At 38.0% G+C, this 14,325-nt stretch overlaps 1 protein-coding gene across 1 annotated transcript in view; it reads right to left on the reverse strand.

Moving 5' to 3' along the window:
• dnah6 (dynein, axonemal, heavy chain 6) overlaps nt 1-14,325 on the reverse strand; it is an 88,135-nt gene that overhangs the window by 49,286 nt on the left and 24,524 nt on the right. Inside the window, exons 36-44 of the mRNA XM_051120415.1 lie at nt 12,709-13,264; nt 12,482-12,604; nt 12,164-12,346; nt 9,409-9,552; nt 8,167-8,388; nt 7,916-8,063; nt 7,686-7,843; nt 4,004-4,135; nt 431-602 (exon numbers count right to left, since the gene is read on the reverse strand). Of these exons, the coding sequence (XP_050976372.1) occupies nt 431-602; nt 4,004-4,135; nt 7,686-7,843; nt 7,916-8,063; nt 8,167-8,388; nt 9,409-9,552; nt 12,164-12,346; nt 12,482-12,604; nt 12,709-13,264 (1,838 nt within the window). The remainder of the gene's footprint in view (nt 1-430; nt 603-4,003; nt 4,136-7,685; nt 7,844-7,915; nt 8,064-8,166; nt 8,389-9,408; nt 9,553-12,163; nt 12,347-12,481; nt 12,605-12,708; nt 13,265-14,325) is intronic.

The raw sequence follows: 14,325 nt of genomic DNA on the forward strand, positions 1-14,325 counted from the left end.
CTTTCATTTCATACCAAGAATGCCTACTAGCAGAAAATCAATTCTATGTCTACAGATCAATGAACAGTAACAGATGAACTTGTCTGTGACCTTTCTTTAATAAAAATGTGCCATTTGGTTTTAGTTTACATTGACAGTATCTCTATCAAGAGTCTAAAGTTCAGCTCCTGTATTAGTCCTATGCCATTAAAGAACATTTTAACAACCCACAAGGCACCTTTTCAAATTAAGAGAAAGCATTTTTATTAGTCATTTGAGAACTCTAATACAAAAGAAGCTCTTTACAAGCCATCAGTGAATTTCACCTACACACCCTGGATTCTGACCAGGTTTTAAATTATTTTGCAATATATACAAAAAATGACAGTCTATATAAATTCTTTGCAAATGTCTCTGTACGTCTTTGTTCATTCGTGTGTGTGTTTCTTACCCTGCACACATTTAGAGAGATCTCTGAGGTTAAAAACATAGTGGGATTTGGCTGGTGTAGGCAGCAGGTCTACACTCATACGATGGTAGATCTCAACAGCAGCATCCACAATGCTGTCAGCTGCCTGCTTCACCGCTATGGAAAACTCAGTGAGGAATCCACCCAAAATTGCCTATAAACATACACATACAAGAATAATCAGTGCACACAGCATGTGTAGAGCTTAGGACAGTAATAATTATAGGTGTGAAATGTCTGAAGACTTTTGCGACTATGGACAGCTCCAGCATTGGCTAGTTTCTGGAAATACTTATGCTTCTGCAAAACTGAAGATACATATGAATTGCTTCAGTTTAAAGTTGAAATAAACACTAGAGTCACAGGAAGGCAGCAAAACACGTGTACATAGACGAGACCTGACGACAAACACTGAACTGAGACCAACTTACAAAGACAGGTGATACAAAGAACTAATTAGGACACAGGTGAAATGAGTTAACTAATCAGGACACAATGAGGGCAGGAAGAACCAAATATGGGCATAGGAGGGAGAAACCAACATGAACAGTCCAAAGGGGTGTGACATTACTCCCCCCTCCCGGGAAGGCAAGACCTCGCGCTGTAAAAGAAAATAAAAACAAAGGAATGGATGGAAGCGACATAGAATGGAAAAGTATGTGCTCCGGTGGAGGACGGACTCCCAGGAGGAGGACAACAAATGAAGTCCATGGTGGCGACAACGGAGGGAGGAGCCAAGGAGGAGACAGAAGGGTCCAGGGCGGATCAGATGGAGGAAGCAGCCATGGTGGAGACAGAAGGGACCCGGAGCAGGAGAAGCCAGGCGAGACCCAGGCCGCAGCAATTATGGCGGCCCACGGAGGGAGGAGCCATGGTGGAGGAAGGACTACCGACTCCATGGGGCTGACCGACGGCGTTGGAGCAAATGGTGGTGGAGGCCGAGGTGGAGATGGAGAGCCGACGAGCCCAGGTGACAGAGGATCCGGAGGGCCAAGGCGGAGTCCAATGCTCAGGTGACTGAGGCGGAGATCCGGAGGTCTGCGGCGGAGCCGGAGGGATGAGGGAGCCCAGTGGAGCTGGTGGGCCGACGAGCAACGGTGGAGACGAGGGGGCAGAGCCGCTGGGTCAGAGGGCCGAGGCAGAGTCCAGGACTCGGAGGCTGAAGGCAGAGATGAGGTGGAGGGTTTCAGAAGAAACTCTGAAAGCACGCTGCGAAAGGGTCAAGAATGCCAACCAGCCATTTAAAGGTAAAGGTGCAAATTCATTGGCTGCGTAGGCGACATAAACCAATCTGTTTGTGCCAAGTCATATATGGCTAATAAATATCATCAGTTATGTTAACATTTATACAAAATGAATCCTGTAAAACTATGGTTTAACAAAACAAATCAAATCCGCATATAAGGAAATTAAAATAGCACGGTTGCATCAGCATTAATACTATCGGATTTAGTGTTGGGATTGTCGTAGCACATATTTCCAACACAACAGAGCATTAACCACTTAGCGACAGTCCTTAGACATTTGACTTCCAAGCCATTGCAATGGTAATAAAAATGTGTCCACAGTCACATATTAAACGTGTTTTAGCCTCACTGACTGGGCATTTCACTTTGAAACTGCCGTGAAACATGCAGCAAAGTATGTAATATTGGTGTTGCTGAAACATTGCCACAAGCATGTCTATTTCCAATGAGCTTGGGATGGTTTCTACTCTCAGTCTGTTAGTTCAGAACTATGGACAGCTCCAGCTCTCAGGCTGTGAATTCAGAACCCAAGACAGCTCCGTTGCAATCCCTAATGAGCTACACTGCAATTAACTTTCTATAGGAAGCTACTAGAGATGTGAAAAACTGCATATTTTAAAACTCAGCTAGTCAGTGGGTTGTCTTAATGAGGAAGTCCAATTACACCGGTGAAGGGTCATGTCTACTGAAAACTATACAGATGCTTAAGGGATTCTGAGGGTTATTCACATCATACACATGGACAGTATAGAACCTGACATGTATTCTTTAAAATGAAATCTGAATTGTTGTGAATTTATTGTTAAAGGTGATTGCAAAAATGATTACAAAAGCTGTGCTTTCATTGTTGTAGTGGCTGTGCTTTAAAGCAATAGTTCACCCAGAAATGAAAACTTGCTGAAAATATACTCACCGAAGATGTAGATGAGTTTGTTTCTTCATTGAAAATTTAGCATTACATCACTTGCTCATCTATGAACCTTCCGCGGTGAATGGCCGCTGTCAGAATGATGTTTCGAACATCTGATAAAGATATTACAGCAATCTTCAAGCAATCCATGTCTCATTAAGGCTTTTAACTTTCAACAGTTGTTTCTGGCCAAAATATAAATCAATAATCCAAAATAACACTTCCTTCAGTGAAAGATAATTATCCCCTCTTGACCTCTCACATGAAAATCCACCAACATATTTGTTTAGAACTGTTTTGGATGGTTTTCACTTGTAAACAGTCCTTGATCGGTGCATTTTTCTCTTTTAAATCAATTTAGACAACTGTTTTACTGGAGAAAGCAATATAATAATAGACTTGTTCAAAGTTCAAAACACCTTAATTATGGATTCCTTACAAACACATTTTTTAAGGTGTTAATTGATGGACTGGAGTTGTGTGGATTACTTGTAGATTATTGTGATGCTAAATTCCTTAGAATCTGTTCCAATGAAAAAACACTGCTGAAGAATTTTCTGCATTTTTGTTTTATTTTTGGGTGAACCATTTAATTAAATTCAATGAATTCAGAGATGTGACTATTCTGAAAGAATTTTAGCTGTAGTCCTGCCAGATATTAAAGACTTTGACATCAGCTTGTTGCTGACATAATGCAACACTCTAGTAAGTGTAAAAAGCATAGCACAATAAATATGTGGTAAAACAGTCCAAGCCCACTAAGTTTTTTTTTTTTCATTTTATTTAAATACTGCATATCAATATTTTTCTCAACTCATATGCCAATGTTATTTTGCCTACTTTGCAAACACTCGTAAATACAAGTGAAGCATACCTTCAGCTTTAATATGCTGTCTAGGTAGGCAACTCATCAGGTTTTGGAACAGGCTTTTAAGTCAGCTCAAGATTATTGCCTTTTCTAAACCAACAGGCTGATTCAGTCTTTGATGTCTCCAGAATCATCAGGCAGAGCATGCAACAGCTTTAAAGGCAACATGATGAAACAGCGTTGGCAACACTTTGACTGTCATAGATATATGTGACATAATTACGAGAGAAACTGGATATTCAATGAGCAAAAAGTAGGCCAGGACTTGATTTTATCCAGAGGGACATGACTGGATGTTACATAGCCAGGTGGTTGGAGGGGAAATCATTATGTTAACTAAAAAGCAACATTGTTTCAGATGCAAAGCATTTATTGTATTTTGACACATTTATTTGTAATAACATGTACCAGTGAATTAAGCACAATAAGAGTGAAAACATGAATTAGGAGAGTAAATGGGTCAATTTTGACTTCATGTTGAATTTAAAAGTAAAATGTTCATTCAAAATGAGTGCTGCCATATGTCTGACCTTAAAAATCTGTTTGAGGCTCTGCTCTGAGGGCGTTGGGAGGCACAGCATGCTGAAGTGGCGGATGAAACGAGGGGTCACCGGGTTTCGACCTCCACCAGGAGGCGCACAGGCTGCAGCTATGGTCATATCCTTAGGGAGGAGAAGGAGAGAGAAGGTGGTGAGTAAGTGCATAGTAAAAAATATCCAAGGGACATCATTTAACTTTTTTTGACACTTCCACTAATCTCATCAAACCTTTACTAGAAAAAAATTAATGTAATATTGATTAAAACCCAAATTAAAATGAGAGCATTCATGACAGCTGGAAAACTTAATGACCAATTACTCTTCAAATGACAGAAAAATCATTCAGGAAATGTAGCTGTGTCAAAGTCAAAGCAGAGTCATATTCAGCCACCAAAGAGCCACACTAACCCAGATGAGTTTCTCCAAGGGCAAAGCTTATTTGAGACTCACAAATCATTCTTTTAATCCTCAGCAGGTTCTTTTCTCATCATATTTCTGCTTTTTGCTTATTTATCAGATCACATATTTGATGAGTATTGAGGTCAACTACAACATCTCAGATCACCATATTTCTCTGTAACCTTGCCAAATCGCATAATTGTCCTTGTTTTAATTATGCACTTTTATCTTTGTTTGTATGAGTGTGTGTTCATACACAGGGTTTACTTGATGCTGGTGTGTGAAAAATACATAATTAAGACTCATTCCCGAGGTAAGGCAATATTACAATGAGAGCAGCTACTTCAAACATCAAGCATTAGTCCCGCTCATTATAGGATAATCGTTACAACATACATTATTTTCCATGCCCATAGAGAGAGATAGTGAGACAGAGAGTAAGAAAATGTTTAACGATTAAAATGCTTGATAAACATAGAATGTGATCCCTGAGATTTCTGCACAAACTACTGGTCTCACAGCAGATGCGCAAGATTAGAGATGGAAATCTTAAGAAATTCTGGTTCTAGTTAACAATTCTGATTTCTTAATGATTCTATTAATGACATTTTCAGTACACTCAACCCCTGACCCTCAGTAATAAATCCTAATTATACAGTGCTATATCAAAACAACACTACAACTGTGTAACTATAACGCTTTGCTAAGCTTCCACACTAAATGCTTAAATGCTTAAGGTCTTTAATGCAGGATAGATTCTGATTGGCTGTCAGTGTTTTTTAAGCTGGAAAAAAAATATATAATAGTTAAATCACTTTCAAAATTATTCCTCTGTGTCATCATTGTTACGGTTGCGGACCCTATTACAACAGATTAATTAGATTAATTCATTAATAATTACAACGATTATTAAAACTTTATAGTTATCATTATTAGGGGCCAAGCACTGAAGGGGCATAGGCACCTATTGTATCCGTTGGCTCTTATTATTCTGCTTCTTCTTCCACTCAGGAAGTCTATGGCAGCCCACAGAACAACTTGCGGGAAAGTTATGGAATTTGGCACACAGATAGAGGACAGTCTCAGCATTAACCACAGCAAGTTTAAAGTCTCTAACTCAAACTCTGTAGCGCCAGCCACTTGTCCAAATTTTCACTCATGTTTATGCTAATAACTTTTAAACCATAAGTCTAGAAGGAAAATTCTTTTTCCTCTGAATCCTCCTCATGCTGAGTCAAATGGCCACCAAAATTCCAAATTTGTAATGTCAAGAGTTTTTTTTTTTTTTTGGTCATTTTTAATAGTTCAATAGTTGTGTTACAACAACCATGTTCTGATGCAGAGCCACCTAATGGTCAGGAGGTATAAAAAATAGTCGAACCATACCCAATTTTCCCATGTCAGCCATTTTAGGTGTTGGACATTTTTAATTTTGTTGTAAAATGCTATATTTCACAAATGCATTCACATATCGTTACAAAATTTGGTATGTGTTTTCAGCATCATGCTCTGACAGGACTCAAAAAGTTTGACTCAAAAGTTATAAAGAAATTACTGTAATGAAAAGTGATCTCAATATATTCTTAGGTTAATGCTGAGAACAGAGATGCCAATTTTGCTATAGTCAGCCAAACTTCCTGTCCACCATTTTGATTTATATTGAGAACCTACTTTTTGGAAATCCTCCTAGACCAGTGGTTCCGGACCACGTTCCTGGAAACCCCTGAACACTGCATGTTTTCATGTCTCCTTAATCAAACACACCTGATTCAGATCATAAGCTCATTAGTACAAGCTCCAAGACCTAAAATGTGTGTGTCAGACAAAGGAGAGATGAAAAATGTGCAGTGGGGGGCCTCCAGGAATGTAGTTGGGAACCACTGTCCTAGACCACTGGTCCAATTTTCACCAAATTTGACTTATTTTCAGGCCATGCTGGCAAAAAGTTATGGTTTTTGTGTCGATACACGAAACGGTTATTGTTTAACACATCAACAAATTTGCTGGAATCATCCCAATCATTGCATGGGTTTCATGTTGATAGACAAAACCGTTTTTGTAACAAAGCTGAGGCATGATGCCAGACTACGTCTGAGGCTGTATCTCTGCCAAACTTTGATATATTGACACCAAACTTTGTATGTGCCATTGTCACCTCACACTGACTGCACCACATCAATTCATCAACCAACTGATCAAAAGTAATACACCATTCATTAACCATTAATGACGAAATGTTCAAAAATGCTAAAAAGTTTGATTGCATTATTCTTTTGTAATGAAACTGGTGTCAAAATATTCCTTGGGTCATGCCGTCAACATCGATACCAATTTTGCCGTAGTCGGACAAACTTCCTGTCCGCCATTTTGATTATGTTTGATCTTGATAAAAACCTACTTTTTCAAACTCCTCCTCAACCGTTGATCCAATTTTCACCAAAATCAAGTAAGATCATCTTCAGAATGTGTTGACAAAAGTTATGGATTTCATGTTGATAGACAAAACCGTTTTTGTATAGCAATGCAACAAAGTTGAGGCATGATGCCAGACTACATCTGAGGCTGTATCTCTGCAAAGCTTTGACATATTGACACCAAACTTTGTGTGTCACCCCACACAGAACACACCACGTCGATTTCATTACAGCACCTCCTATTGGTCAAAAGTGATAAGCCATTACATCATATTACTAGTGGTTGTTTTTATGATTTTTCAGCCATTTTCACTAAAATCATCTTAAAATGGCTTCAATTACTCATTGCTGCAGCTGGTCTGATGCTTGCTGCCATGCATGCTACTGTAGTACTTGGCCCCTTAATTGCTGCTTGCAGCTATATTTTTTAGTTGTCATTATAGCTATGTGAACAGGACTTTAGACTTGTTCAAAAATATCTCATGACACTGAGATCAATTTGTGAGCCAGATTTGGTAGAAAAGTGGCTCATAAGAGCCATTTGTCCACAAATTAGATTACAGTGGTTGTGCTGCATGTTTGCTATCTGATAACACCGTGTGAAGCATTTTTAGTGTTCTGTCCAGTGTTCACATGAAGAATGCTAATCTTCAAGAATCAAACTGAACTGAACTTTCTAAAAATCCTTTTGTTAAATTTAGTTTTTGTTTATTTATTCCCATTTGAACAATACCGGTCATGAATAAGAAACAGTTTTCAATTTCCAACTCTAGCTAGTGAAGTGAAACAAGGACAAGTCTTTTAATACTTCTCAAGGAAACATGACACGATTCTATTTTTTATGTGTGTCTGTTGCTTACGTGTATCTCCTTCCAGAAGAACTTTTCTCTGTCATAGAAGCCATGGAAGTCCTGAAACTGTCTAAGCAGCTCTATAGGGGGCTGAGAGCCATAACTGTCGAGTTTTGGCATATTCAGATCATCCACAAACACCACAATCTTTTTATTAGCAGGAGCACCTGAAATACATAAGCACATTTTCAGTATGGCAGTTTACACACCAGACCAAAACATACCCAGATGTGTCTTACCAAGTATATTTTTTCTCTTCTTCTCAAGTTTGGACTCAATGATCTCTTGGGTTCTAGCTGATGAAGTCTGGGCTGAGAAGTTGATATAGACAGGGACATAACCTGCCTTTTCCTGAACACTGTTCAACAATGCCCGTGCCACCACAGACTAAAATGCACAATAAGCCTAGTAAGCAATTTGTATTGATGAACACATGAAAAACTTTATTGCTTGACGCACACTTACAGCACATTAAACATACTCGCCTTACCTTTCCCACTCCAGTGATGCCCGTAAAGAGGACAGAGTGATTGACAGATAGCAGTTTTTCCATCAGGTATCCGTACCTCACGGTGTCTGTGGTGGGTACCAGCATCTCGAAGAAGGGCATCTCACTGTTATAACTAAAGCAAGGAATGACCTTCTCCCATGGCTCTAAACATTTAGCATCAAAGTTCATATAGACACTCCATAAATCACCTCCACTGGGCAACTGTTACAGAGAGAGAGAGAGTTCACTCTAATATGTACTTTATGCCATTTAGAATGTCATTAGAACACAAAATTGGATGTTTAGCAGCTGCTGTTTTCCATGAAATGAAAAGTGAATGGGGATTACTATGATATTCTGATCTCTAAATATTGCTCAGGTCCTTCATAAGAGGGTTTGTTTAAATAGGTATAATCAACAGTAAAAGCAATGCTGTGAACCCACTAGAGTCTGAGAATAGAAAAAAATGTTTTGTTTTTTTTCTGGAGTCTTTATTATAAGGGCAGGTTCTAGCACCCTTGTTCATCTCAAATTCACCACTTCCTTTTCTTCTGCTCTCCTCCCCTCCTCCCTCGCTCCTTCTGTCTCGCTCTGTGGAATACTAATAATGACACTCTCCACTGCATTCTGACCTTCTGAAATAAATACAACACCTTCCCTTTATCCTTATACAAATGCTTGGGACATATTGTTTTCCTTCAATCTATTTCTCATTAGATATTCCCAAGGTCACATTTACGAATGTAACAGACACACAAGACATTGCTGTCTTTATAAAAAGAACTGAACCAGTCAGGTGCTATATATAATTTACAATGACCTCTCAGTCAGGTTAATGTGCTTCTTTCAGGGTCAAAGCCCAGATGAGGTTTGCAGTGTCTTCAATGTTCCACATCAGTTATTTAGCAGGAATAGCTACTGTATAACCACTGAGAAAACATTACAGTGGGACTAGAGAAAAAAAATATCATTACCATTTAGATTATGTAAAATTATGAACACGTTATGGCTGTAGATCTGTGAAGAACCAAACATGTTCCTCAAAATCTTCTAACACATAATAGTGTCTTTTCCTGAACAAAATGCTATTAGAAGGCTGATATGATTGTCATTAATTATGGCAATAAAACAGAAAGTCCCCATTATATTTATTGACACATTTATCCATAAATGTAAGCACTTCACCGTTAAATCAAAATTATCTATGGTGTATTTTAGGTGTATTTTTGTATAAAAAAGTACCTTTGCATCACTGTTGCCCTCAAACTGTTGTCTGACGAATGTGTCGAATGTGTCCCAGTGGCTGTCGATCAAATTCCCCCCCAGTGCCCACAGGTAGCAGAACACAAACGTCTGACACAACATACTGTTCAGTTTACTGGCCTCCTGCAAATATATAGACAAAAAAGCAAAGTTAGTTACCAACATACTGCATTTCTAACAACTTGACATTGGTATTCTTAGCTTATACTGCAGAACTACTGTATATCAATATGAGTGTGCTTTAGTTTTGGGATCTGAATGTTCTGAACTCTGCCAGTCCAAAGTTTTGATTTATGATACTCAAATTTCAACCCAAGTTCTCACTCCTCTCTGAATCGTTATATTGAATCATTACTTTATTAGTGGGTAAAAAATATTTAAATAACATTAATAATAATAATTTGTTTTGTATCAGTACAGTAACAGTATAAAAGCCATTTAATATTGTAAATAACATGTTGTCTTTATATTATACAGTACCTTGAGAAGGTATTCATGCCCCTTCTTTTTTCCATGTTTTGTTATGTTGCAGACTTATGTTAAACTGCTTTACATTACTTTTTCCCACATCAATTTCCACTCCATACACCATAATGACAAAGCAAAAAAATGATTTGTGACAACTTTTCAAATTTATTAAAAATAAAACACCAAAATAAGTACTTTGCATAAGTATTTAAACCTTTGACTCAGTACTTAGTTGAAGCACCTTTACAACCTCAAGTCTTTTATTTTTTGTATGATGCGACAAGCTTTGCACATCGGCAGCTGGCAATTATCTGCCACTCTTTACCTCACCTCTTCACCTCTCTGTCACCGCTCTGTCAGCGTGGATGGGGGCTGGCAGATTTTCAAGTTTCTCCAGAAATATTTGATTGTGTTCTAGCCAAGGCTCTGGCTGGCCCACTCAAGGACATTCACAGAGTTGTCTATAAGCCACTTTTGATGTGTGCTTAAGGTCATTGTCCTGTTGAAAGGTGAACCTTCTGCTCATTCTGAGGTTCTGAATGCTCTGGACTGGGTTTTCATTAAGAGTTTCATATTTCGGTGCACTGAGCTTTCCTTCTACTCTGACGAGTTCCTCAGTCCCTGCCATTGAAAAACAGACTAGAGAATCTTGTTTCTCACAATCTGAAGGTCCTTTAGGTGCTTTTTTGCAAATTCCAAGTGGGTTTTCATGTGGCTTCACTAAGGAGAGGATTGAGTTTGGACACACCGCCATGTTGCAGTGATGTTTGTCCTTCTGTAAGTTTTTTCCATCTGCATATATGATCATAGAGCTCAACTAAAGTGACCATCAGCTTCTTGGTCACTAGTATAACCAAGCCCCTTCTCCATCGCTTGCTCAGTTTGGCCAGCTCTAGAAAAAGTCCTAGTTGTTCCAAGTGTCTTCCATTATGGATAATGGAGGCTACATGCTTCTGTGAACCTTCAATGCGGCAGAATTTTTTTCGGAACTCTTCCCCAGATCTGTGACTTGACACAAGCCTGTTTCTGAGCTCTACAGGCAGTTATTTTGACCTCAGGGCTTGTTTTTTGCCCTAATATTTACTTTCAGCTTTTAGACCTTTTCTGAGAGGTGTGTGCCTTTCCAAATCATACTCATTCAAATGAATTTGCCACAGTTTAACTCCACTCGAAGTGTAGTAATATCTACAAGCGATATGAGTGCTCCTGAGCTAAATTTCTAGTGTCCCAGAAAAGGGTATGAATACTTATGCAATGGAATAATTTAAGTTTTTTATTTCTAATAAATAAATTAAAGATGTTACAGACCTGTTTTGTGCTGTCATTATGGTGTATGGAGTGTAGATTGTGGAAAAAAGTAATTTAAAGCAGTTTAACATAAGGCTGCAACAACAAATTGTGAAAAATGAAGGGGTATGAAAACTTTTGCAAGACACTGCAACACTTTTTTTCTCACACAAAATACATGGGTCTTTGTACATGTGAATGTATAGCATTTATATTTTAGGTCACTTTTTGTTGTTTTTTAAACAAGTTTCTTGTGCTCACTAATGCAGTATTTATTTAATAGAAAATATGGTTAAAACCACAAAATTGTGAAACACTATTACAATTTAAAATAACAGTTTTCTATTTTATTATATTTTAAATGTAATTTATTCCTATGATGGCAAAGCTGAATTTTCAGCAGCCAGAAATCCAGACTTCAGTGTCTAATGTTCCTTCAGAAACCATAATACAGGGTGGGCCATTTATATGGATACACCTTAATAAAATGGGAATGGTTGGTGATATTAACGTCTTGTTTGTGGCACATTATAAGTGGTCAGAAACTTGTAAATAACTCATGAAAGAATAAAGTTACGTTAAAACCAAGCACACCATTGTTTTTCTTGTGAAATTCCCAATAAGTTTGATGTGTGATGTATCCATATAAATGGCCCACCCTGTAGTATGCTGATTTGGTGCTGAAGAAACATTTCTAATTACCATCAATGTCAAAAACAAACTTTTTTTTTCTTTTTTGGAAACCATGACACATTTTCAGGATTCTTTGATGAATAAAAGATAAAAAAAGAACAGCATTTAATTGAAATGGAAATATTTTTTTAACATTATATATATTTTTACTACCTAGTTTGATCAGAAATCCCTTTTTGATCAAGTAGTGTACATCTACTGGGTTTTCTTTTGTGTGGTTAAACACCATAACATTTTTTTTTGTCTCTTTAACATTAATTTTGGTTATAGTTGAGAAGCATTATACCATTTTGAGGTTAGGGCCTCCATCACAGAACAGTAACGCTTCCAGCAGGCAGCAGAGGGTTGTGACTTTACTGATGTCCACCTGTGCAATGGCCTGCACACAGTGCTTTGATACAAACTGCAGGCCCTTCTCCACATATTGTTCAAACAGCTCCATCAAATATCCACGTACAGGCTCTGTGATCTAAAAAACACAAAATTTCCAAGATGGTTATAGCTCTACAAGTCTAAAAACTACATACAAAATACATACTGCCTATAAAACTCTTAATCAAAACTCCAAATGCTTCTAATAAAAACTGAGTTTCAAAGGCTTCACCTTCTCTGCAAAACCTGTGAGCCACGTCTGAACGTACGGCATCCACTTAAGCTCCTCTGGGTCAATGTACACCATCCCACAACGGCTTACCGTGGCAGGAGACGCCACTGCTAGGTCCTGAACCTGATTGAGAAAGCGTAGCATGTAAGCGTACGTGACTAGCCTCTAATTAAAAACAGAAAGTGCGCTTGGAATTCAACAAACTGGTTCACATTTGAACATCTCACCTCAAACATCATGTGTATTGAAGGTGTGAGTTTGATCCTTTCACTGTTGGCTAAGCAAAGCATCTTATTATCATCTAGCACTGTGTTCATGTTCTCAATCCACAGTGCGTCCACCGGGCCGTCACTGATCACCCATTTGTGGTTGTCACTGAAGTCCTGGACTGCTGCCCGCACACAAAGCGCCATAAGACCATCCCGCCATTCAAGCGTCAGCGGGTTCACCTCCCCATAAAGCTCACCCATGCTCACTGACTTCGGGTTGAGCACATAGGTCTTTACAGGGCGGTAGAAGGGATTTTGGTGGCCAGCATGATACAGTGTGTCCAAGGTGTCTGCCAGCACACGGTAGACAGTGGTTTTGCCACCTCCGGTGGGCCCCACAAGCATTACCCCATGGCGGACAAGCATGGTCTCGTAGAGTTGGATGACCTTGCTTATGATGCTTGGGAGGGGCTGGAGGGAGCGTTGGCACAGGGATGAGTGAATGGTGGACTGCAACACACCATAGTCATGCTCTGGGATAGTGACGCCAGGGAAGAGGTCTGACAAGATGCCACTTAGGGAAGAAAAAAGGGAGTTAGGGATTGACACACATATACAGTATTTAGACCTGGACTAGATTGGATTAGGTCTTAAAATATCAAATTATCGAAAGTACACCTATCTAGATGTTTATAGCTAAAGAAATAAATGACAAATAAGCATAAAAAATGCACACTCACATTAGATGGAAAAGGCTATTTTATTCTACATAATGGTGGCTCCCCCTCATGGTGGAGATTGTATGATCATGTGAAATGGCTACAGTACTCAGTAGAAACTTGTAAATAAATATATTTTAGACACACACATTTACACACATCTAAACTGGGACATTTCACAGACTTTTATTGTTTTTATATATAGCTAGTTATAAATACTACTTAGCCCTAACCCTAACCTACACCCTAATTATCAGGGTTATTACAGTTAGAGGGTTATCAGAGCAATAAAAAAATTGTTAATTGAAATAAAGATTACCTCTAATAAAATAAAATATAAAACTCTTACACTATTTTTATTTTAGTTAGTTTCTGCATTCCATTTTAAAAACAAACTTTTTTTTACTTTATTTCTATACTGTTTTACATATGAGGACATCGCAGATTTTGGCAAATTTAGGTCACATCTAGGTACACGCATACTTGTGCTCTCTCTTATTCAGTAAGGATGTATTAAATTGATTAAAAGTAAAGTCACTTCTAATGTTACAAAAGTTATATATTTTAAATAAACTGTGCTGTTTTAAACACTTTTATTCACGCAAGAATCCTTAAAAAATGTCCACAGAAATTTCAAGCTGCACAACATGTTTTAAACATTGCTAATAAAAAATGTTACTTGGGCATCAAATCAGTATATTAATATGATTTCTGAAGGATCATGTGACCCTGAATAGAGTATATACTATTTATATATATACTGAATAGAGTATATACTATATAGAACAGAGTAATAACTGCTGAAAATGTAGCTTTCCTGTCACAGGTATAAATTACATTTTTAAATATATTAAAGTATAAAACAGTTTTTAAATTGCAATAATATTTAGCAAAAATACTGTTTTTGGTAAGCATA

The sequence above is a fragment of the Labeo rohita genome, chromosome 1, assembly GCF_022985175.1.
Source record: "Labeo rohita strain BAU-BD-2019 chromosome 1, IGBB_LRoh.1.0, whole genome shotgun sequence".
NCBI lineage: Eukaryota > Metazoa > Chordata > Actinopteri > Cypriniformes > Cyprinidae > Labeo > Labeo rohita.